The following is a 25,005-nucleotide window of genomic DNA, read 5'->3' as shown; positions in this document are numbered from 1 at the left end:
TGTTATGTCCAGCGGCCAAGCCGTGCCGGGCGATGGAAGGCCCCGCGGCCGCGCCGGGCGCTGAACCGTTCCGCGGCCGAGCCGCGCCGGGCGATGGAAGGCCCTGCGGCCGAGCCGCACCGAGCGCTGAGACGTCCCGCGGCCGTACCGGGCGATGGAAGGCCCCGTGGCCGAGCCGCGCCGGGCACTGTTAGGTCCAGCGGCCGAGCCATGCCGGGCGATGGAAGGCCCCGCGGGCACGCTGCGCCCCGGGGAAGAGACCTAATAAAAGAAAGGTTTCCACCGCCCCCCCCACACATACACAGCCAAAAACAGAAACAAAAACCAACCCAACACCGACACACAAACAACAACAAAAAAAGGAAAAAGTACAGACAGACTGCCAGAGAGCCGCAGCCGTTAGGCGCAGCCACACATGACGTGGCTGAGAATCAGATGACCTTGGTTCTGGAATGTATTTGCCATCAGCTTCACATTGGTGCTGGAGATCAGCTCCTCGCCCAGGGAAGGATTGTTGGAAGAGTGGTGCAACATTGCAGCGAGAAAATTTGAGAAAAGTGTAGGATGACTTGGTCTTGTTTGAGTCCAATCTCACGTGGATTGGTTCTGTAGTTGACCTACTGGAGTAACACAGCTGGAGTAACACGTGCTGGAGATGTCAGGCAGCTTCTCTGGAGAACGGATGGATGGATACGAGACCCTCCTCAGACTCTTCAGCATCTGAAGAAGGGTGTCAGATCAAAATATCACCTATCCATGTTCTCCAGAGATGCTGCCTGACCTGCTGAGTTACTTCAGCACTTTGTGTCTTTTTATGTCTTAATCAGTATCTATAGTTCTTTGTCTTTCTATTGTAGACCTATTAGTATTTTGACTTGCATTTTATTGTGAAGGAAATATAAGATGAAGATGAATTTCTTTGGACAGCCAAATCTGACAAGGATATTTCATAGTCCCTTGTGAATCATGGAATAGAGGGCTTTAGTGACTTCAAAAAAAGGACATGTTTGGTGGCTGGTGCTGCTCTCTGTACTTTTCTTAGTGGTGTCAATGGACAGAATCCACACTGTGATTTAAGGAACAGCTCTTCGACCACTGGGAAGCGGTAGTTGAGGAGGACCCTGGCAATGACTGATGTTCTTTGTATGAAAACAGCAGGTAGACCCTTTTGTACTTGCCAGTCAGATGCAAGTACAGATTATCCTTTTCAGAAATAACAGAAACTCTAAGGTCCTGAGAAATATTTTCCTCTTTCCAGATATTGGCGATGTGATTTTAGATTTGTAATGAAGCTTTTCACTGCTGAGTTTTAAGATTTCAGCAGTGGTACTGTCTGCTCCACGGGCTTGTTATTTCTAAGTGGTTTATGGTCAACTTGACTTGTGGTGAGGCGACAGCAAGGCTGGACCAAATGGGCTACTGGGGATGAAGTCTTGTGAGTACCTCCAGCACAGTGTCACTGTTGAGGAGGTGTTCCTTCCACTAGGTCTTGATGCCTCTCTGAACCTGAAGAGTTCTCCCCCTCCTCTTTCCCCCTCCCCCCCCCCCCCCCCCCTCCCCTCAACTTCTTGGCTCTCAATGGGCTGTGACATTGCATGTTTGGACTGTGAATGGCTTTAGCAGTGCTGAAGAACCAGTGCATATTGTGGCTGCCAAGAAGCTGCTGATACTGTTGTTTTATACCTACCATCTGTTTTTTTTTGGTCACAGGTTTTCTGCTGTAGGTATGTCTTCAGATGTCAAAAACGTTGCTTATTTTCCCTTCCACCTCAGAAAACCCTATCTGGATTATCTGATAAATGGCCAAGAGCATCAATGTTTATGAAATGTCACTACAATCTCAGCCACCAGCATTAAGAAGGGAAATATTAAGAAAAAAAACATTATCAAAGACATTATATTTTTTAATCTACATTTTGCGAACCTATTTGTCCATGTGCATCTGAGTCAGGGTAAAATAAATAAAACTGCAATAAAGAACTTGAGTCCAATCAGTAGAGGGTGACAGTGCTGGAACTGCGATGCTTTTCAACAGGGCACAAGTCATGAAATGACATGTTGGAGTATATTTTTAATACAGTCCACCATTTAGTTCTGCACCGCAATGATTCTTTTTTCCAAATTCCACAAACCCAACCTAGTCATTCATTGTGAGGTATTTACTTTAGTTGCTAATTAAGGAAACTGGCTCCACTTGAGCTACCAAGAGTAAATCCAAGAATTTGCTGATGTGTTTTCCAACTGTGCTGTAAATAGGAGTGCGGATGTTTCTTTGTACTGATTGACACTCTTCATTGCAGGGATATCCGGTGGAAAAACTGAATCCAACTGAGATAATAAACAGGAAGTTTTCTTCACCAGAAAGGTAGGAGTTAGTGACTAATTCCACGGAATGTCTTCATTCTTCCTTGCTTAGCACAGAGCTTAATTTGACCAGTTATACACACCGTGTTTGCGACGTTAGATTTTCAGGCGTGTTGCTGAATGTCCCCTTCCTCAAGACAGACATAGTTTAATAATCAAATTGTTTGACTCATGCACCCTCCTGGTTTAAGTGTCCATCATCAAAGACCCAGCACTGAGGCTAATGACTACTGGTAATAAGCAATTAGCCAACTGATAAAGCAGACACAAAACTATCTACTAATCCAGGGAATTTTATATTTCATTTATCACAACTGTATCATAAGCTCACATTGTTATTTGTAAATGTAGTGTCCAGCGCACTTTGTGCTTTGAAAATTGCACTGTATACCATCTTTGGTGTCCTTCAAAGCATTTCTTCTTTTGCATTTGCCAGTCGACCTATCATGTCTGTGCCAACTGACCTTTCCCATCAGATCCATTAGCCCAATTATTTCCTGTAACCAATTCTCACTCGCATAATGTTCCCTGAATCACCTGTCCCATATTTATACCAGGGGCAATTTTCAGCAGTCAATTAACCTACCAACCATCACATCTTTTGAGATGTGAGAGGAAATTGGAGAAGACCCAGGCAGTCACAGGAAGACTCTGCAAAATTCACACAGACAGCATACAAGGTCAGGATTGACCCAGTCGCTAGAACTGTTTAACAGCAGCACTGACGGCTGAGCCAGTGACAAGCCCTTTCTTTAGCTGTTCCCATTACTAGAATGCTATTTGCTTCTTTCTCCCACTTGCTACTGCGCTACCACTTGCACAATTACTATCCCATAGCCACTCCTTAGTTACACTCTTTCTCTTATCTGTTGCTCATATGGTTGTGCGCATAGCCTTTTCCAATTAACTGTAAACACTTTCCAATCAAATTGGCAGCAGGGTTAATATCTAGCTTATTGTAATTGATAAAATAAAATGCACAGAGTTCAAGTTAAAGATGATAATAAAGAAGGAAGCAGCACAATATTAGATGGGAATAAAATGAGGGACCACAATGAATATAACCTAGTTATATTATACTAAAGTGTCCTGTAACTGCACCCCATTTAATAAGGATGTAGAATATTGCCAATCACTGATGTTGGGTTCATACTTTCCACTGCCTCCTTATGTCTTCTGCCCTACTGCCTTCGCTCACTCACTCATACACCCCTCTAGATATATATTACCGATTATTGAGCATGCATGTTAAATAAAAGCATGGAAAACCAACACAAAATACGCATTGTATGTAACTCTTAAGAAAATATTTGAACAAATCACATTAATATTTGGTATGTTTCAGAGAAACAAAGACACAGTGTGTAAGCAATGTGCAAGAAGCACCTTCTGAATCAAAGTCAAAAAGGAATCTCGAGGATGAGTGGAATAAATTGCCAAGGAAACCAAAAAAGGAAACCTCTTTGGAGGCACCCAGCCCATCTACTGCATTGCCTTTGCCTTATCCTGCATACTCCGCACACGCTCCCCAAAGTGAAGTTGGCTGCAATTGTACCGGCCAGGACATTAGTTGCGAATCGCCATCTGTATTGAGAAAGTTTGAAGGAGATAAATGTGCCTCACATGATTTTGAAGCATGTAGGCATGATGATTTATCCACCAACAAAACAAAGAAAAAACCTCCACCACGGAGACCTCCACCACCTGACTTGGAGAAATACAGATTGCAGAAACTGTCTCAGCATGAAACAATAGATTTGGGAAAACAACAGTCCCAGACACAATTGCAACATAGCTCATCAGATTTGGAATCGCACCAATCTAAGAACTTGTCTCAGCATGAACTGCCAGTTTCAGACAAGTTCCAACTCAAGAAACCACCTCGATGTGAATTGGAGAATTTTGAAAAGGCCCAGAAAATATCACAATGTGAATTACCAGATTTGGAAAAATCCCAGACCAGGAAACTATCCTATCATGAATTGGAGGATTTGGAAAAGTACCAGTTCCAAAAAGTGCCAGATTTGGATGTGTTACAGCCCCGGAAATCACCTGCACGTGAATTGCCAAATGTGAATAGGTACCGATCTCGGAGTCTGGGCCAACACGAATTGCCTGATACGAATTGCCTACCACAAAAACTGTCCCAGCACGAATTATCAGATGTGAGCAGGTATCCACCCCGGAAATTGTCCCAGCACGGATTGATAGATATGGAGAGCTATCCGCCCAGAAAACTGTCCCAGCACGAGTTAACATACATGGACAGTTACCCACCCCGGAAACTATCGCACCATGAATTGCCAGATGTAGACAGGTACCCACCCCGGAAACTGTCCCACCATGAATTGCCGGATATAAACAGTTTCCTACCCCCGAAACTATCCCACCATGATTTGCCGGATATAGACAGGTACCCACCCCGGAAACTGCCCCAGCACGAGTTGCAAGACATAGATAGATATCCACCCCGGAAACTGTCCCACCATGAATTGCCGGATATAGACAGATATCAATTCCGGAAACTATCTCAGCACGAATTGCCGGATATGGACAGATATCCACCCCGGAAACTTTCTCAGCACGAATTGCCAGATGTGGACAGGTATCCAGCCAGGAAACTATCTCAGCACGAATTACCGGATATGGACAGGTATCCACCTCGAAAATTGTCCCATCATGAATTACCGGATATGGACAGGCATCCAACCCGGAAATTGTGCCAATATGAATTATCAAACGTGGGCCAGATTCCACCCAGGGAACTGTGCCAACATGCTTTGCCAGATATGGACAAATATCAGAGCCGAAAGCTGTCAACACACGAATTGCAAAATTTACACAAATACCAGCCCCGGAAGCTGTCTCTGCATGAATTGCCAGATGTGGAAAAGTACCAGTTTCGAAAACTATCTCTGCATGAATTGCCAGACGTGGATAAATATCGGTTACAGAGAGGTGCTCAGTATGAATTGGATCCTGTGTTAATCTCACAGCCCACATCTATGATTTGGAAAAAGTCTGAACCAGTCACTGAGAGGGAAACATGGACTTATTCAGACCTATCTCCAAACACTGGATCTGCTGGGAACATTGCAACACGATATTCTCATCCATCACAAATGTGTGCAGATTACTCAATGGGCTTTGAATACAGGTATCCAGGATCCAATTTCATTAATCCAAGATGTTTAGTACCTTCCTCTTTAGTTCCTGTTTCAGGCGAACATATGATCTCTTCCTTATATAATTATAAGTCAAATAGGTCAGCGATGAAATTGGCAGTGCCCGTGGACAGTGATGTCGCACCAAGGTAATTTCATAACATCTAATGATGAACATTGCGGAAAACAGTTTAAAACTAAAGTGGAAGTTTTGCCACAGAAGGATAAGATGATTATTTTATATCAGGATATTGCAACATTACTTGTCAGGATATTGTCAGATGTCTATTATTTCCACTAAATTCATCTTATTGTAACGATAACATTCCGACATATGCATCAGTAAATCCCATTCGCATTGCAAGCTTTAGCCTCTACTGCCCATTTCTATTCTTTGTTAAGGTCAAAAGTGGGAAATTGCTAAATTGTAGTCCCATGCAACCATGTGGCCCTCCATAAGAAAAATGTGCATGTTCCCATGCTTTAAGAGGCTGACAGTTAATTGTCGTGCAGGTTTTTTGATTTACAGACAAACTAATAGTGCACATATTTCACTTCTGCAGAAGTTGAATAGGTATCCAGATTTGAATTTCACTGGAAGTAAAAATTGGAGGGTATGATCTCAACTTGTATTGAAAAAACATTCTGGTACAGACATCCAGTGAAAACAACACTATGCTTGACTTTGGCACCTCACTGACCAACATTAGAACAAATAGTTATGCCCTAGTGAGTCAATTTTAAGTGAGTGAAAATGGTTAAAAAGAGAAAGCATCTGTCCTACTTTAAAAGTCCATATTTCTTTGGTGAGCAGGGATGCTATTTATCAGTACATGGCAAGTTTTACTATTTGTTGAAAACCACATGGGCCTATGTAATCAATGTAATAAGGGAAGGGCGGCGTTCCCAGAATGGGGGCTTTTAATGTACACCTTTGTAACTCGTAACTTTTGATTTCTGAAGAGCAAAAGCCTCACTTTCAGGAACAAGCAAAACTTTAAGCAAAATTACTGTATTTGTTATTCAGTTTGGAGCAAAGTAAATGCACTGGGGATTTCCCTTTTTTAAATCCAGTTTTCTCTGCTCGTCCAAAGCCATTGGTTGCTGATGGGTGTGGTCTGCCAGATGCCAGCTGCCAGCTGCATAGTGACACCTTGTCCAAATTTCCAGTATTCATTTATGAAGCTTGTGTATAGTCTGTTCAAGCCTGGAACATAAAACTGCTGCACTTGATCCTGTTCACATGCACATTTCATGAAGGGAATCAGCAATTAAGCAGCACTGCACCCCTGGTTATTTTCCACTTGTTTTTCCTGCTCCCATGGATGCGCGGGCCAACTGTAGCATTCCAACTGCTTCCTTGGCAGAGATTAGTTAACTTGGGGATTCTTATGGTTTGTTTGGCCCAGTGCCACACCACATGTACATTGACTCATTCTGAGCTATCAAGAGACATGAATTAGATTGGCCTTAAATGATGCTGTGAAGTAGGACATTGTCTTAGCAATTCTGCGGCTGATACGGTCTTAAAATGAACATGCATCATGAGGCACAGAAGGTAATGCAAGCAATAAGGCACATGATGTAAAAGTGCACAATTTAATAGTGTTGCTTTTGGATGGGGAGATTTTAAATAGATGAGCTGGTCTGTTTGTTTCATTTGAAAGGCCATTTTGCGATTATACCACAAAGAACTGGATTTTAAAACCATTTAAACGCAAGACCAAGATCTGTGTTTGAGGAGTAGTTTAATATTGAGAGCTGCTGCAATTAAAATATCTTTGATAGTTTGAGAAAAATGAAGTTCCTGGCCTCCTAAATTGAAATGCACTTGTTTTTAAACTTAAACAAGCCACTGTGGAAGCTGGAAATGCTGTATGTCAGGAGACATGCTTGGTTAGAGAAGCAAAGTAAACATTTCAAATTGAACCTTCTTCAACTGATGGATGATTCACAGATCTTTTTTTCGTCTGAGCTTCCCCGTCAGTAGGTCCCTCACCTCCAGCAAGCACACATGCCACACATATTCTCTGCATCCAACAACTTGATTTACTCCAGTGTTTTTCTGCTTCTGACGCAACTTTAGCACTGTTTTCCTTTCCAGAGATGCAGTCTGGCCCGTCGAAAATTTTCAACATTTCCTGTTTTTACATTGTGATAAAGTCTCTTTGTAGAACTGAAAACAAATTTTTCCTAAAACTTAGGAAACTTGGAGTTTCTTCAGCTCCAGTATCATGAATCTAGCTCCCAGAGTATCAATGAGACAGACAACTAGATTGACTGCCATTCTTCATAAATGGGCTACAGCAGAGGGAGCTGTTCTTGTGGCAGCAGTGGTATAGTAGTTGGTGTCCAAGTGTTATTCTTGACCTTGGATGTTTTCTGTATAGAGTTTTCACATTCACTCTAACTGTGGGTTTCCTCCACTGTTCTTCCTCCCCTCTTAAAGAATTACTATCAATTAACCCCGAGTGTATTTTAATGGCAAAACATCTCAAAGGGGTGTTGATGGATGTGTGTGAGAGAATAAAGTGCAGGGAAATTAGGAGATCTAATTAAATTATTCCCCAGGAAGCCAGCGTGGACCCAATGGACAAAATGGCCTCCTGTGAGGTTTTTTAGTGTAATAATTATGCTGTATTGGACCTGGTGTATTTCATATGGCATATCTAAAAGTAGAAAACTAATATTATTCTCCAGCGAAGTGCTTATTTAACACACAAAGGAAAATGCTATAAATATTCAGCTCCCTTTAGTGGGTATTAAGAGGACATTTAGTTGAAGTGTCCAAAATCCTGGTGCGTTGTGATAGTTTAAAATGCATTGCATGAAAAAGCATTATTGGTAGTGTCATTTGTCATCTCCGATAGGAGTGTCCAAACTCATTTAATAATGGTCACTGAGGAGATGCTGTAGCTGGAATTCCAGTTTTATGCTCAGAACGTGAGGGCTAGGGACTGGAGTCATGTGACTAGAGAGAGAATGGGTGCCACTGACTGCAATGAAGTGCACAATCCCATTACTGATATGTGTAGGAAAGAACTGCAGATGCTAGTTTAAATCGAAGGTAAACACAAAATGCTGGAGTAACTCAGTGGGAGATGTTGCCTGTCCCGCTGAGTTACTCCAGTATTTTGTGTCTACCTCCCATTACTGATATAATCTGTTTTAGTGCTGCTTGAACATACCATACTGGATAGAAAATTAGGTCATTATTTTTCAATGGAGAAGACATGGGAGGAGAGGGTATTGGAGCCCTTGCCTGAAAGAAGGTATGTGCAGCACATTCCCACGCATGTTGGCCTGGTCTCAGGACTTGGTTCCCAGAATGAGATTTGAACATAAGTCCTTTTGCTGTTACAGTACTCCATCCTGGAACTGAGGCTGCTGTGTGGAAGTTGTCCTTGCAAGTGCTTTGAAAAGTTGCATGAGGAATGGCCACTGACACACTGTTGGATGTCCAGTGACCAAGTAATAGGCAACTTCAAGTGTAGGCGAAGTGGGTGGTAAAGAAAGGAAAATGGCAAGGGGAAGTAAAATGGGATTCCCTTTGGGGACAAATTAGCTTCAAGATTTCCTAACGCATTTGCCCACAGTCTGCTAAAGCAGCTCAACAAAATCTTGTTAGATAAGTGTTAGATTTAGTCCATAGCTTTATGGGATAACAATTCTATCATATGAAGAAATACTGAGTTGGCTAGGACTCTATTCTCTAAAGTTTAGGAGAATGAAAAGCAACCTCATTGAAGCATAAAAAAGTCATGTAGTTGACAGGCCAGATGTAGTGCGATGTTTCCCCTGGCAGAGTAGTGTCGAACTTGGCATCACAGATTTAAAATAACAGGATAAACTATGTAGGACTGAAAAGAGGATTTAAAAAAATAATAATCATCGAGCTGTGGTAACTTAGTCATTGCTTGCAATAAAACGGATGTCAATCTTGTTATTTGAGGAATTGAGGGATAGCAATTGGCAAAAATCATCTTGAGATAGAAGATCAGACATGAATTTTTGTTTAATAGTAGAGCATGTTTGAGAAACCAAATGATTTCACTTGCTCCTGCTTCTTCAGTTAGGTCTTAAATGGTGTTTTTTTCTTCCTTTAGAACGCAAAAATTAATGGATTCAGCGGGAGTGGGGACATCCAGAGGAGGAAGAAACTGGCCATTTGAAGGAGAACCACTCTACCACCCAGACAACATGCCATCTGCAAAGAACGAGGTGGATCTAGGCTGTCAACGATGTGGGGAGTCATACGCCAGTATTATCAGCAGGCAAGACGAAAGGTGGGAAGATTCAGAAATTTACGTAAAACCTGTCGCCCAATCACAAAGAAACATTATCCAAACCCCCTCTTGGGATCCTGGTGAGGGAATTGAGACTGTGAGGTGCTGTCCGGATATGAAGTGCAGGCCTCCCACTGAGTTGACTTCTGAGGAGTTACTGAGAGATATTGCCGGGAAAGACCAATCTCTGGCAGATATTCTGGATCCAAACTCGAAGAGGAAGAGTGCTGTGGACATGATGGGTGGAATCTTTCCAGAAAGCAAAGACGAGCTGTCATGGGCACGTGAGCGCAAGAAACGGAATCCACTACAGCTGAGCCTGAATGTTAACTCCGAGAGGTGAGTGCCTTCCTGATCTTGTTGATTCCATGTGCTTTCCTTCGAACTTGCTAAGATTCTGAGCCAATATTCCGTCTGGTGAGTTAGCTCATCCTACTCGAAATTGCTCTTTGCGCACAACAGTTCTATGAAACTGGGTAATTAGGAAGAATATCAAGCTTATGAATAGTAGGTGAGGGCCTGATGGTCTGCATCCCAGGGTACTCAAGGAGGTGGCTCTAGAAATAGTGGACACATTGGTGATCATTTTCCAATGTACAATAGATTCAGGTGATTTCTCCTTCAATAGATTCAGGATCAGTTCCTGTGGATTGGCGGGTAGCTAATGTTATCCCACCTTTCAAGAAAGGAGCAAGAGAGAAAACAGGGAATTATAGACCAGTTAGCTTCACATCGGTGGTGGGGAAGATGCTGGAGTCAATTATTAAAGAGGTAATAATAGCGCATTTGGATAGCAGTAAAAGGATTGTTCCAAGTCAGCATGGATTTATGAAGGGGATATCCTGCTTGACTAATCTTCTGGAATTTTTTGAGGATGTGACAAGTAAAATGGATGAAGGAGAGCCAGTGGATGTAGGTATCACAAAATGCTGGAGTAACTCAGCAGGTCAGGCAGCATCTGCAGAGATGCTGCTTGACCTGCTGAGTTACTCCAGCATTTTGCGATACCTTCGATTTGTACCAGCATCTGCAGTTATTTTCCTACACAACTTGCCAGTGGATGTAGTGTATCTAGACTTTCAGAAAGCCTTTGATAAGGTCCCACACGGGAGATTGGTGAGCAAAATTAGAGCACATGGTATTGGGGGTAGGGTATTTACATGGATAGAGAATTGGTTGGCAGGCAGGATGCAAAGAGTAGGAATAAGTGGGTCCTTTTCAGAATGGCAGGCAGTGGCGTGTGGAGTGCCGCAAGGCTCGGTGCTAGGGTTGCAACTATTTACAATATATATTAATGATATGGATGATGGAATTAGAAGTAACACTAACAAGTTTGCAGACTATACAAAGCTGGGTGGCAGTGTGAACTGCGAAGAGGATGTTAGGAGGTTGCAGGGCGACTTTTTTTTATTTAGAGATACAGCGCGGAAACAGGCCCTTCGATCCACCGTGTCGGCGCCGCCCAGCGATCCCCGCACACCAACACTATCCTACACACACTAGGGATTTTTTTTTTTTACATTTACCCAGTCAATTAACCTACATACCTGTACGTCTTTGGAGTGTGGGAGGAAACCGAAGATCTCGGAGAAAACCCACGCAGGTCACGGGGAGAACGTACAAACTCCGTACAGACAGCGCCCATAGTCAGGATCGAACCTGAGTCTCCGGCGCTGCATTCGCTGTAAGGCAGCAACACTACCACTGCGCCACCGTCACATGATGGGTGGAATCTTTCCAGAAAGCAAAGAAATTAGTCTCCTAATTGGACAGGTTGAATGAGTGGGCAGATGCATGGCAGATGCAGTATAATGTAGATAAATGTGAGGTTATCCACTTTGGCGGCAAAAACAAGGAGGGAGATTATTATCTCAATGGTGTCAGATTAGGTAAAGGGGAAGTGCAAGGAGACCTGGGTGTCCTTGTACACCAGTCACTGAAAGTAAGTGTGGAGATACAGCGGGCAGTGAAGAAAGCTAATGGCATGTTTGCCTTCATAATGAGAGGATTTGAGTACAGGAGCGAAGAGGTCTTTCTGCAGTTATATAGGCCCCTGCTGATACCACATTTGGAGTATTGTGTGCCGTTTTAGTCTCCTAATTTGAGGATGGGTATCCTTGCTATTGAGGCAGTGCAGTGTAGGTTCGCGGGGTTAATCCCTGGGATGGCGGTACTGTCATATGAGGAAAGATTGGAAAGACTGGGCTTGTATTCACTGGAGTTTAGAAGGATGAGAGGGATCTTATAGAGATGTTAAAAATTAATAAAGGACTGGAAGAGCGAGATACAGGAAAAATGTTCCCAATGTTGGGAGAGTCTAGAACCAGGGGCCACAGTCTAAGAATAAAGGAGAGACCATTTTAAACTGAGGTGAGAAGAAACTTTTTCACCCAGAGAGTTGTGAATTTGTGGAATTCTCAGCCACAGAAGGCAGTGGAGCCCAATTCTGGATGAATTTAAAAGAGAGTTAGATAGAGCTCTTGGGGCTAGTGGAATCAAGGATATGGGGAGAAGGCAGGCACAGGTTACTGATTGTGGATGATCAGCCATGATCCCAAAGAATAGCGGTGCTGGCATGGGGCCAAATGGCCTCCTCCTGCACCTATTTTCTATGTTTCTATGTAAATATAGAACCCAAAACAGTGCAGCACAAGAACAGGCCCTCAGGCCCACAATGTCTGTGCCGAATATGTTGCCAATTTAAACAGCACATCTGCCTGCTCATGTTCCCCACCCGATTCCCTGCCTGTTCATGTGTCTGTCTAAATGCCAACTTCGCTATTGCATTTCCACCAACACCTTTAGCAGCTCATTCTAGACACTGACCATGCTCTGTGTAAAACAAAAACTTCAGTCTGAAGGAGGGTCTCGACCCGAAACGTCACCCATTCCTTCTCTCCCAAGATGCTGCCTGACCCGCTGAGTTACTCCAGCATTTTGTGTCTACCTCCTCTCTTGCTTTCTCAATAACATAGCATAAGCCACGTCAGGCCTTCGACATCTATCTGATGTTCTTCAAGAAACACAAAAACTGGAAAAAGCACAGAGAATTTGACAACTATTTTATTAGGATCCCATATTTCATGTTAAGACTACAAATGTAATTTGTCATTTGATGATCTTCAATGATACATAATAATGTCCTTTATAGATATGTAAAAGGAATATAATGGCCAGTATGGGCTTGTTTTTATTTTAATATAGTTAATAGAACTTTATTAATTTTTGAATGTGTGAAAAACCATGTCCACGTGGGATGGTGGCACAGTGGTAGAGCTGCTGCCTCGCAGCGTCAGACTTGGGTTCGATCCCGACCATGGGTCCTGTCTGTGTAGAGTTTTCTCCGGGTGCTCCGCTTTCCTCCCACATTCCAAAGATTTGCAGGTTAATTGGCTTCTGTAAATTGCCCCTAGTGTGTAATAGGGCATAAAACTAGTGTGCAAGGGGGATTGATGGGCAGCATGGACCCAGGGGGCCAAAGTGTCTGTTTCCACATTGAATCTCTAAACTAAACTAAACTCAATGAATACCGGCCTTGAAGCATGATTGGGAAATGCATTCAGTCCTGCATTATCCATTAAAGTGTTGCTCTAATTGTGTATCTACTTGGATAATTATGGGAATTATTGAAGAATTGGATAATGTACTGGCTTAGTGCACATCTTTTTTACACCCAGAAGGTAAGGGGATAACTTTGAATCTCAAGCCCTTTCAAAATCACTAACATTCCACACTATTGGATATTTGTACCTAAATACACATTGTTAAATTTGCCTTGGGTTCACTAAGTGCACCTTCAAAGAGCAGTCGTACTGCTTCCCACGTTATTCAGAACTAGACAGACGAGGAAGTCAAATCTAAAACTCCGGCCACACCCAGAAGGATATGGCTAAAAATGTGCATTTGACATCTAATGATGGCAAGCAAACACTAGAATATAACAAATTTGACAACACTTGAGAACGGTACTGCCCTGGTAGCCATGTTGGTTGTACTGGGTCACTATCATAATGTCTGCTAAGGTCAGCAACTCCGTGCAGCTGAAGGGATTGGTAATCATAATCTTCATCATTTTAAACTAAATTCTAAATACATTTCCTGTTCTTGTCTGCACATATTGTGTAAGAACAGGAGGAGCCTAAATCAATTGGAGATTACTACATTTGCCAGAAATAGCATGAGAAAGTTGTTAGTAAACACTAAGCCCACAACAGAAGCTTTTCTGGATCCTGGAGAAATGTTTCCTTTAATTTGTATAAAGGAAAAATGTTTCCTTTATACAAATTATTATTAATTTGTAACATTTAATTTATTTCTCTGCGTACTTAATAGTTTTCAGAAACCAATTTTTAAACACTTCCTGATGTCCTGTTTTCTGCCAGGTGGTAAATGTGAGCCATCCCAGGTCAAACATACCAGAAGCATTCAAGGTGGACTGGTAAGCTTGTACACACACTACAAGCTAGTAACAAACATGTGGCACTGGTGTTATTGGTAGTCTTTTCTTAGCTGAAGACAAAATTGGTATAATTCGAAATCCTGAGCTGATAGGGGGTGTATTTTTTTACCATTCTTAATTGGACACCTACATGTGGTGAACTGGTAAAGATCATAGAGTCACTGACTTATGCATGGCTAGGGCCTGTTTCATGCTATATACCAAGGTGACTTTTAAATATTGTAATTGTACACACTTCCCCAGCTTTCTCTGGCAACTCACTCCATTATCCCACCATCCTTCCCATCTCATTATAAATGTATGCCCTCTAGTGTTAGATGCCCTTACCTAAAAACTGGGACCATCCACCTTGCCTATACCCTATTCAAGTTCACCCTGCAACCTCCTATGCTCCAAGGAAAACAGTCCAACCTTATCCAGACTCTCGTTATAACTCAAGCTCTCTAGACCTTGTAACATCCTCACAAATGCCCACAAAGCACTGAGATATATTTCTAGAGCTACAGAATTCAAAAGTAATGATGTTATGCTGAAGCTAGTTAGGGCCTTGTTCAGGCATAGTTGATTTTACGTTTGCATTCTATAAACATGGAATCCCTGAGGAAGGCACAAAAGCATTTCACAAGGTACTGGGATTTTGGGATTACAACTTTCAGGAATTCAAATGAAAAAACAAAAGAGGAAGATTGGAAACCTGACATGTGTTTGAAGTTTATGAATATGTTGGTCAGAGTAAATGTGAAACATTTCAGCTTTTGGCAGAATTTAAATGTAGGAGTTTAAAACCAGATGCGTGTGCTTAAAATATAGAGTTAGCGACCATAGAAAACAAATAGCTTGGGAATTTTAAAAAGTAGGAATTATATGTGGGAACAGAAGTTGTGTTGATAAAATGAAGTGAGTTGGATGGTATGGGATGAAATATGCATAATTTAAATCCCGTCATAGATCAATTTGGACTGTTGAACTTTTTCATGCACTATTTATACTATGTAATGTTATGTATTCATAGCTTTTGAGGCATTTAATTCAGAATTTAATTTCTAATTTGCTCATTGCGAAGAGGAAAGTGGTAACTGGTTCTGTATTCTTTACAGGGTTTCAGTGCGGGCTACTTCTCCAACTGCAACAGTCTGCTCAACGACTTGCTCCACCTACTATAGCACATCGACTGCTAAGGCTGAGCTGTTGAATAAGATGAAGGACCTTCCTAAAATGGCTGAAGAGTGTTTGGAGGAGGAAGAGGAAGAAGATAATAAGTTGATAGAAAAGAAGGTAATACACTTTTCCTTGATTTGAATTTGTCTCGGATATTGAGGCGAAGTAGATCCAATACAAGCTCTGTCTGAAATCATCTAATATAGTGAACTGTTTTATGTTGCTTCAGGTCTGTATTTTTGCTGCTTTTCTAAGGAACAGCATTTGCCACTTGGATGCACTTTTCCACTCAATATTTTTTCTCCTCTATTTTCACAGCAACAATTAATCTGCAGTCTGAGCAGAAAAATCAGTGTGTTGCACGAAGCCCAGAAGAGCCTCTTGGAAGACATCAGTGCAAACTGTGCACTGGGGGCAGAAGCTGAAAGAATGGTGAACAATGTCTGCAAACCCAATGAGTTTGATAAGTACCGAATGTTCATTGGGGATCTGGATAAGGTGGTGAATCTGTTACTGTCGCTCTCGGGTCGACTTGCAAGAGTAGAAAATGCCTTAAATAATTTGGATCCTGAGACAAATGAGGAAGAGCGGGTACGTGGTTTCAGTAAATATCAGTTAACAGTTGTGTTCGTTGGTCTCTTTATCATATCATATCATATATCATATATCATATCTATACAGCCGGAAACAGGCCTATTCGGCCCTCCAAGTCCGTGCCGCCCAGCGATCCCCGTACATTAACACTATCCTACACCCACTAGGGCCAATTTTTACATTTACCCAGCCAATTAACCTACATACCTGTACGTCTTTGGAGTGTGGGAGGAAACCGAAGATCTCGGAGAAAACCCACGCAGGTCACGGGGAGAACGTACAAACTCCTTACAGTGCAGCACCCGTAGTCAGGATCGAACCTGAGTCTCCGGCGCTGCATTCGCTGTAAAGCAGCAACTCTACCGCTGCGCTACCGTGCCTTTGTGGATATTCAAAATATTATTTGTAGAAAAGTTACGTTTGCATTACAGCTCGGCACCAATTTGCATCCATCCCCATGTTCGTCTAATTTTATAGCCATGACCAGTTAGTCCAGCTGATGTCCACTGCAATATTGCATAAGAATTAAGGGCAAAAGTAGACCATCTAATTACAATTTTGGCTGATCTTCCACCCATCTGCAATTTTTCTGCACTTTCCCCATATTCCTTAATGTCCTGAAATCTAATGATCTCTGTTTTAAATAAACAAGATTATTCAAACTGCACAGCACTAATGTGGAGAATTTCAAAGATTCTCCACATTCTGAGTGAAGAATTTAATTTCTTTTCGTTCCTTAATGGCATCCCCCTTATTCTGAAAATGTGACCACTGGTTCGACACTCCTCAGCCAGGGAAACACCTTTCTTGTATCCAGACGGTTGAGTACTGTAAAATTACTGTACGTTCCAATGAGATTGCTTAGTCTATTAGATTTCTCCTTAAATGGTAAAACTACACAATATTTTGGGTGTGTTTTCCTGTTTCTCCCCCTCACTCCTTTTGGAAGTTTACACTAACAGAGGTTGCACTCATCTTTGATGAGATAATAAACCTAGGCATCATCAGTTGTCTTGGGTGGTTGTCAAAGATCCCATCATCATAATCAAATTGAGTCATGGAACTCTGACAGAGAAGGTAGTCATTTATCCCCTCAGATGCAGGCGAGCTACTTTGGAACAATTCAATCCATCCCATGTCCCCACGTCTTTTCTGTATCTCTAAATAATTTTCACTTTAATTCGCCCAGTCTGCATATTTAAGTTTTTCTTTGTTTCCTCATTCTATCTTTACATTCGTGTCCACTGGTCCATGAACCATCCACAAATGAATACAGTTTCTCTACATTCACCTTAACAAAACTCATCAGGATGTTATACACAACCATCAAGCTGTCTTTCCTCAATCTCCCAACAAACAAACAAAGCTTCTCTCGTCTAACTTGGTTCTGGAATACCTTATCCATGGAATATTTCCTCCAACCTCTCAATGCCCTTCACACCGTCCCAAATTTGCTGGCCAGAATTGGAATGTTGTGGCGTATCCATTTTTTATAATATAAACATTCAATAAAATTCCTCTGTTTGTGCACTTTGCCTTCTTGCAGTTAACTTCTATCTTCCTCGCCTACGTTGAAGTATATATCAATAAAGGCAGTACGAACATTGATCCTTGCTGATCATCAATGTTTACCATGGTCTCGTCTTAAAATCAATCATTTGCCATGACTCTGCTTTCTTTATTTAAGTCACTACCATTTAATTCCATGGATTTCAGTTTTACTAATCATTTTTTTTATGTGGACCTGAGAAAATGTCATCTGTGTGAAAATTCAGGTAGATGAGATTCATTACATTCATTTTATCTTTCCTCGTGAAAAAAAATGCCATCAGATGAATCAGTCATGATTTGCTCATTAGAAACCAAAATTGCTGGAAAGGTTCAGCTGATCAGGCGGCATCTGTGGGAAGAGAAACGGTCAATGTTTCTGGTCATCGAGTCTTAGAGCCATACAGCATGGAAATGGACCCTTTGGCCCAGCTCATCCATGCAGATCAAGATTCCCCACCTAAGCTAGTCCCATTTGCACACATTTGGCTCATCCTTCTAAACTTTTCCACTCCATGTACATGTTCGTGAATTTTAACGCTGTAATAGTATCTGTCTCAACTATCTCCTTTGGCAGCTCATTCCATATATAAGTACTAACCTTTAAGTGAAAAAGTTGACCCTCATTTCCTATTAAATCTTTCCCTTCTCACCTTAGATCCTTCCATCAGAACAACCAGTTCAGTTCCCCATATGAGGGAACAAAAAAATTGTTTAACCAGCCCCTGATTTTACACCTTTGCCTCTGTATATGTTTTGTTACCAAGTAAACAAAGCAAAAACAAACTTGTGTAGACATTGCGTAATAACTGATTAGAGCTCAGTTGTGATGTATGTTATAAACGCACAGTTTGCTGGCATTCACTGTGCATGCACACACAAATAACTATGAGACGGGAAAATGCTGAAGGATTGCTAATTTCTGTGAATGTGTTTTCTAGCACGATGAAGTGACTATGTAACAATAAAGAGAAATGCAAAAATAAAATGAAGATGAGACAATTTTAACTGACCAGCACAATTCCTTTTAACTTGCAGCATGCACTGAATGAAAAGAAAAAACAACTCACAGCACAACTTGAAGAGGCCAAAGAGCTGAAAGAACATGTGGATCACAGGGAACGAGTCGTCCACGATATTCTGGTCAAGCATTTGTCAGAAGATGAGCTCCAGGATTACACTCATTTTGTAAAGATGAAATCTGCTCTCATCATTGAGCAGCGAGAGCTGGAAGATAAAATCAAGCTTGGTGAAGAGCAGCTCAAATGTCTGAGAGAAAGCTTATCTCTTGGAGCATGCAAAGAGAACATCTGAAATATAGATCCCAAAATAAAATTTGGCCCATAACTAACCGCAAACCTGTCATATTCCAAAGCAATGGATTCATTATTCAAATGTGTTAATAACCAGTGGCTTAAAATGCAGAATTTCTTTGTGATTGATGATTGTGAACTTCAGCCTTACTTATCATATTTGGTGCAAATAACGTGTGAAAGTAAGGAAGTGTTAACGTTCACACAGTTGGTCATAAGTGCAACCCTGGATCACAGGGATTTAGGATGGTGCCATTTTAATTTAGCATTTGGTATTGAATGATGTATTTAGATAGGGCACCTTAAAAACCCCAAATAGCCTAGAGTTCAGTTGTTAGGGAGAATGTCACCTTGGATTCCTGATTCTGATTATTATCCAGTATGGGTTCTGAAAAAAAAAAGTCATTGTTGGCTGAGAATCATACCGAGCTTGAGTATGAAGGCTTTTTCAGTTAGTTTGACTGTTTAATATTTGGACTCGTGTATGTAAAGTGGTGAATTGAGCAAAGCACTCTAGGGCTGTCAGTGCAATGTTAAGAAGCTGTGCCTTCAGAAGAAAATTAGAAAGGGATCATAATAATTTTGACAGTAAATTGATTTGAATTTGGGATAATTCAAAATGACTCATAGTTCAAGTTTTTAATCATTTTCTGGAGTTCAGTAGTACTGTGTATGCTGAAAATTGCATACAAAGAATATTCGTTCTTGGTTACTATTACAGTGGATGGTATTTGTAAATCCATTTTTTTTACAAATTCCACTTTTGTAGTTGTTTAAATTTATTTTCTGGTTCAGTATCCACTATAAGCTGCTCCAGTTAACATTGCATGGGTCACTTAGCAAATGCTTGATAAAAACCAATCATGGAGTCAACTTATTTATTGGGATTTATACTTGTTATTATATTTGAAGGGGAATTGATGCCATTTTTTGGTGAGGGGAATAATCCAGGTTGCCCATAAAGTATTTAGAATTAAAGTGCTCAGTTTCACAGACAGAAGCATTATAATATTGCTATATGCAAATTGCACCCAAAGCTTTGTGTTGCTGCTTAAAGGCAATAAGTTAAATATATAACTATCAAATAAAAATGTTTTTAATTTCTTCACATGGCTTATTAGTAAAGCCAGTATCCGGTCCACAAATGAGTAAGACAAACAATGGAACCTTTGGCTTCAGCAGGATGTCAAAGCGGAAAAGCATCTACGTTCTATTAAGCAGTCAGCTTTGCTGAAAGGTGTGCACATTAGCTAGGGACAGGATTGGGTTCTATTCCATTAATTTTCCACGGTAATGAAGCCTGTAGAAACAGTGGCATTTGGTCAAAATACTGTGGGCAACTCGTACCCAGAGGGCATAGGAAATGAGCAAAGTGAAGCTTCTGATTAAAAATGACACTTCTAGGTTAAAATTTGAGTGAAATTGCTAATTGATCTCAGGTAGCAGAGGCATGATTTATCTAGAAAATCATTGTCAATTTTGAAGTTCATTGGCAGATTCAGAGGTTAAAATAGTATGGGCACACGATTGGCTAATCCCAAATGTCAATAACATACTTTAGAAATATAATAGAACAGTGTGCTTGTGGCATCCATAGGTCAGTATGTTAGCATTACATTAATAATTGTTTTCATTCCCATAATAACTAAACTTAAGTTCTTTCAGTAAATGATTAAATGTGGTGACTAGAAATGATCAGGTCTGTGAATTGAGTTGTGGTTGAGTTCAGCAGATGCGGAGTAGACTGTACAGATATCAGACTAGCAGTTACTTATCATCGTTATAAATTTCTGTCACAATAAATATCAAGATATTCATTCCATTTGCAGCAGGATTTGAAGATGGGGTAAAAAGTATGTGGAGATGGATGCTTGATAGGCACGTTGGAATAAAGAAGTAGTACAAACTCTATTTAAATAATAGTGGTGGATAGTGGTTATCATGTTAACATTAGTATGAAGCGTATTAAAAAAATGGAATTTGTTGAATTTCTACTTAAAAATATATACAATTTTTTGTACTTTTGACTGCAGTCCACAGTAGTCCATGAGACTTATTATCAGGGTATTGCAATCAGTATATAGTGCATTAGATAAATCTTTCTTCAGTATTGTGAAGGTGCAGATTGAATGTTTTAAGTTCATTTGAAATTTGGCATTGAAGCAAATTTCTTGCCTGAACCAATGGGCCCTGATAGATAATCAAGGCAGAAGGTACAGATTTGCCAGAGATCTGCTAAGTGTATTCCTAAAGTCTGATTTTTATTATTTCATGTTTTCGCCAACATAAGTCTACCAGACCAAAAGACATGTCAGACCATGGCTCCACGCCATAGCTTAAGGATCTGTAATTGGAAGGACCTTGATCATTAGGAATGTCGTATTTAGAGGAAATTAGGACAGATAGTCAGGGAATTGAAGTATGCATTAATAAGTGATGATTAGAAAGTTAATTGTGGGAGCAAGATGCATGGAAGGGCATATGGGTGGCAGCGGATGAATTATTGTGGTGAGGTTTATGTGGGGATGGGAGAAAACATTCCTATTCTCTTCACCCACACAAAATTAACCTGATGAAAGTTTTATGTCTTCTATCTGGGTCCAGAAATCTGATCTGCCCATCTTAAAAATAATTTGGATAAAAATGGAGCCTCATGGTGTCCTTAAAAAATATGTAAGTACTCAACCACTGCCCAAGATCACATTGATTACCCTGGCCACCACTCAGTATTCATTAAACCAGAACTGAAGCCAGATTGATGAAAGTCTTTACACGCTATGAGAAGCTGAACGACCATTTCCTGTTACTATCGGATAAAAAAACATTTGAATTGTATGCTGTTCATCAATATTTTCATTTAACCACTTTCTTTATTTTCAGCATTTTGTTTTGAGTAATGTGTGGGATTTCTGTCCTGTCTAGCCTTAAAGATATCAAAAAGCAGAAAAATAATTTATCTAATCCCGTGCCACTGATTACAGATTAGAAATCACAGGCAATATTACAAGGCCAGTGCTTAATATTTTAAGTATAATTTTTTACGTCTTGACTTCTAATTCAGAATGTCACCAATTTAAAGATGTTAATCCCCCCTAATTAAAATGATGTATGAGAATACCATACAAACATTAAATTAACCAACTCTGCTCTATCGTTCTCTTCCAATTTTCCCTCACTTTCTCTCTTCTATTTGGTCGCAATTAAGGATGGGAGAAACTGAAGAGGCTGGATATTGGAAATCTCATTTGGCATATGTGGGGGTTCCCTGCAACAGATGTTCTGTTGTGCACCAACCGGAGAGTCCATGGAGATGCTGCAGTTGAAAACTGAAGATGTCTGTAACCTACCCAACCCATCCCAGAATAACATAACATCTCTAGTCCACCAGGTGGCGACACTGCTCTTTTTAAGTAGCAAACTACAAATGTACATTCCCCCTTGAGAGTACAAATGTTTTGCAAGAGCATTTCAACACCATGTTTGTGAGAGGTCTGTGGGGAAAATTTGGATCTACCACATAGGAAAATTACACATTATAATGTCCTTTTCATTTTTTAAATCATAACTCAGAAGTGTGTCCTTTTACTGATTTACCAAAGATGACTCAATGTTGCAGAACTTTCCAATGTAACTACAAGAATCCTTACACTATTCATATTCTCTTAAGACATAGATGGAAACGATTTGACCCATTGCATCAATATCAGCTCTTGGATTTAGCCCATCAATCCTATTTCTCCACTTGTTTCACTTTCACATGCCTATCAACTCCTCCCTAATTCTCCTACACTCTTCACCAGGGGTCATTTACAGTAATCAATTAGCACATTTTGGCATTTGGGAGGAAACTGGAAAACCAAGTGCAAACTCACACATTCACAGGAAGAATGCAAAAGCTCAACACAGCTCCAGAGGTCAAGATTGAACCTGCCTTCAACTCTGATTTTGAGAGTTGTTGGAGCTGAGACATAAACTACCTGCTGTGTTGCTGCAGTGCTAACCCTATGAAAGCTGATGTGCAAACAATTTAGTTTTACAATATGTAAATTCCCTTGATTGTGTATTCTTACAAAACACTTAATTACTTATTCTAAAAGCTGCACCCTCGTGCAAAAAGAATGGGTTCATACATATTTCCTGCATTCACACATTTCTTGGACTGCTGGAGATCTCTGCAATCCAGAATTTAGCATAGCGTGGGATTAGTGTAACAGATTTCTAAAGTTGGGAATATTTTCTTTGGGTTTCTTTTGGAAAGCGAGCTGCTTATTGCGACATGTCCCCCATTAAATCGTGATACTCGATCTTGATACCTCAAATGTAATTTAAATCCTAAAATACTAAAACTATGATTAAGTGATAACTTAAAATAAAACATTATTTCCACCCCGTTTCAATAATTCCCCAATTTATTCTTTTTCTTTCATTTTATTCTTGTCTTGTTTCATCGTAAACATCTAACTTAATTCTTCCTCCAAAATGTCTCTAAAAAACTATTTTATGACTCTTAGCTTTGCATTTTTCAAATTACAAGTATCTATTTTGAATTTAGAAACCATATTCATTAGAGCCATTAAACTTGCCATGGAGATTTTGAATCCTAAAGAATCAAAGATTTAGACACAAATGTCATCTGCCAAATGGACAGTGAAATCATTCAGCTTGGGCAGACCCCCAAGCCACTTAGTTATAGCCAGTGGACCAATATTTAAAGATTTGCAAACTGAATTTTGAACATTGCACTCGTCAGGCTGTGATAGAATGAAAAAGGGCTGAAATTGCAATCTGCCAGTACAGAAACGAAAATCTACACATCCCACTTTCTTTCTGAATAAAGTGTGATTAAAAGATGCTGTCCACTTTGTGGCACACTATTCCTGACTAGATAGGTTTTACCAATTTCATAATACATAATTTACAATCCCACATCCTTCCATGCTTTGGATTTGCTATGGATGGAGTTTGATGGTGCTAAAAAATATTAAAGGAAATCCTTCAATTGTACATCTGTACATTTGCAGAACTTTCCATCACACCTTGGAACTAGAACCATAAATTGTGGCAGCTAATCCCAGACATTTCAAAAAGTGAGGACCTCTAAAAATGTAATTATATCTGGGCAAAATTATCCCCACAACCATCTTCTTTGGGGGGAAATGCTGAGTAATCTTGGTATTGAAAATAGATTTTTGTACACTGTGCACCTTCTTGCTGCTCTTTCAATTTGTGTTTTGGTGCTGTTGTCTTAGTGTCATTATGATGCCTTTAACCACTTCTGAGAAAGTTGATTTGATAGTGTTAGGACTGTAAGGGGATTCAGAATTCTGGAATACGGATTGAGATTGATGTTACTGGGGTGCCGGCAGTGGCTGTGCAATGTCTGAGATGTTGTAAAGTAGAAATATTACATCTTGTGTGGGGAGGAAGTTGCAACAGATAAAAATCAGAGGTAAACCATTAGGTTTCAGATCAAGACTATTGGGTTGTCAGGGCTCGATACAATGTGTGGGTGCCGAGAAGGAGAGGAATATACTAAATTAAAGGTGGAAGAAATATTTGGTGCTTATAGATTGCCCAAATGCTACAGATTAAAGCCATGAAAAGAGATTATTTTGGAAAATTTGTTCATGACATTTCCTTGTAATTTATCCCAGTCTGATATCCAGTATTAATTATGAGGCAACAAAATACAGTTTCATGAATGTGCAGCACTGCATCATGAAGCTGAACCTTTGCACAAATCCAAAGCACATGAAGCGTTTACCAAATTAAAGCTGAAGATTGCACATCATCCAAAAGGAGAACGCAGTGCAGTGATGTTGGAATCTACTAAAAAAAAATATAACGGTTTAACTGAAGAATGTATAAAAACTGTGAATAATTTATTTTTTTTACTGTACATAACAGATCCCAATTTGATGAGAAATGTTTGAACAGATCTGCAATCCAAACATTTTGTTTCTTTGTATTGCTTTGAAAAACAAAAATCAAAAATGTAGATATTTGAAATATTAGTAACAACAGTAAATTGATGGTCTCTGCCTCTTTATTACACATATTGGCTATTGGCTATAAATTCACAAGAGTCAAATGTGATGCAAATTGATTTAATCTTTGTG

The 25,005-nt window shown here is 40.3% G+C and overlaps 1 protein-coding gene across 1 annotated transcript in view; it reads left to right on the top strand.

The window, feature by feature from the left end:
* Nucleotides 1-18,977, top strand: part of LOC144600620 (protein Shroom4-like) — an 87,125-nt gene extending 68,148 nt beyond the window's left edge. Inside the window, exons 5-10 of the mRNA XM_078412425.1 lie at nucleotides 2,301-2,365; nucleotides 3,710-5,677; nucleotides 9,635-10,153; nucleotides 15,371-15,548; nucleotides 15,750-16,022; nucleotides 18,612-18,977. Coding sequence (XP_078268551.1) covers nucleotides 2,301-2,365; nucleotides 3,710-5,677; nucleotides 9,635-10,153; nucleotides 15,371-15,548; nucleotides 15,750-16,022; nucleotides 18,612-18,887 — 3,279 coding nt within the window. The 3' untranslated portion in view covers nucleotides 18,888-18,977. The remainder of the gene's footprint in view (nucleotides 1-2,300; nucleotides 2,366-3,709; nucleotides 5,678-9,634; nucleotides 10,154-15,370; nucleotides 15,549-15,749; nucleotides 16,023-18,611) is intronic.
* The last annotated feature ends 6,028 nt before the right edge of the window (nucleotides 18,978-25,005 follow it).

This window comes from Rhinoraja longicauda, chromosome 15, assembly GCF_053455715.1.
Source record: "Rhinoraja longicauda isolate Sanriku21f chromosome 15, sRhiLon1.1, whole genome shotgun sequence".
NCBI classification, from domain to species: Eukaryota; Metazoa; Chordata; class Chondrichthyes; order Rajiformes; family Arhynchobatidae; genus Rhinoraja; species Rhinoraja longicauda.
The sequence above is the reverse complement of the archived record's forward strand: the minus strand, read 5'-3'. Positions and strand labels throughout refer to the sequence as shown.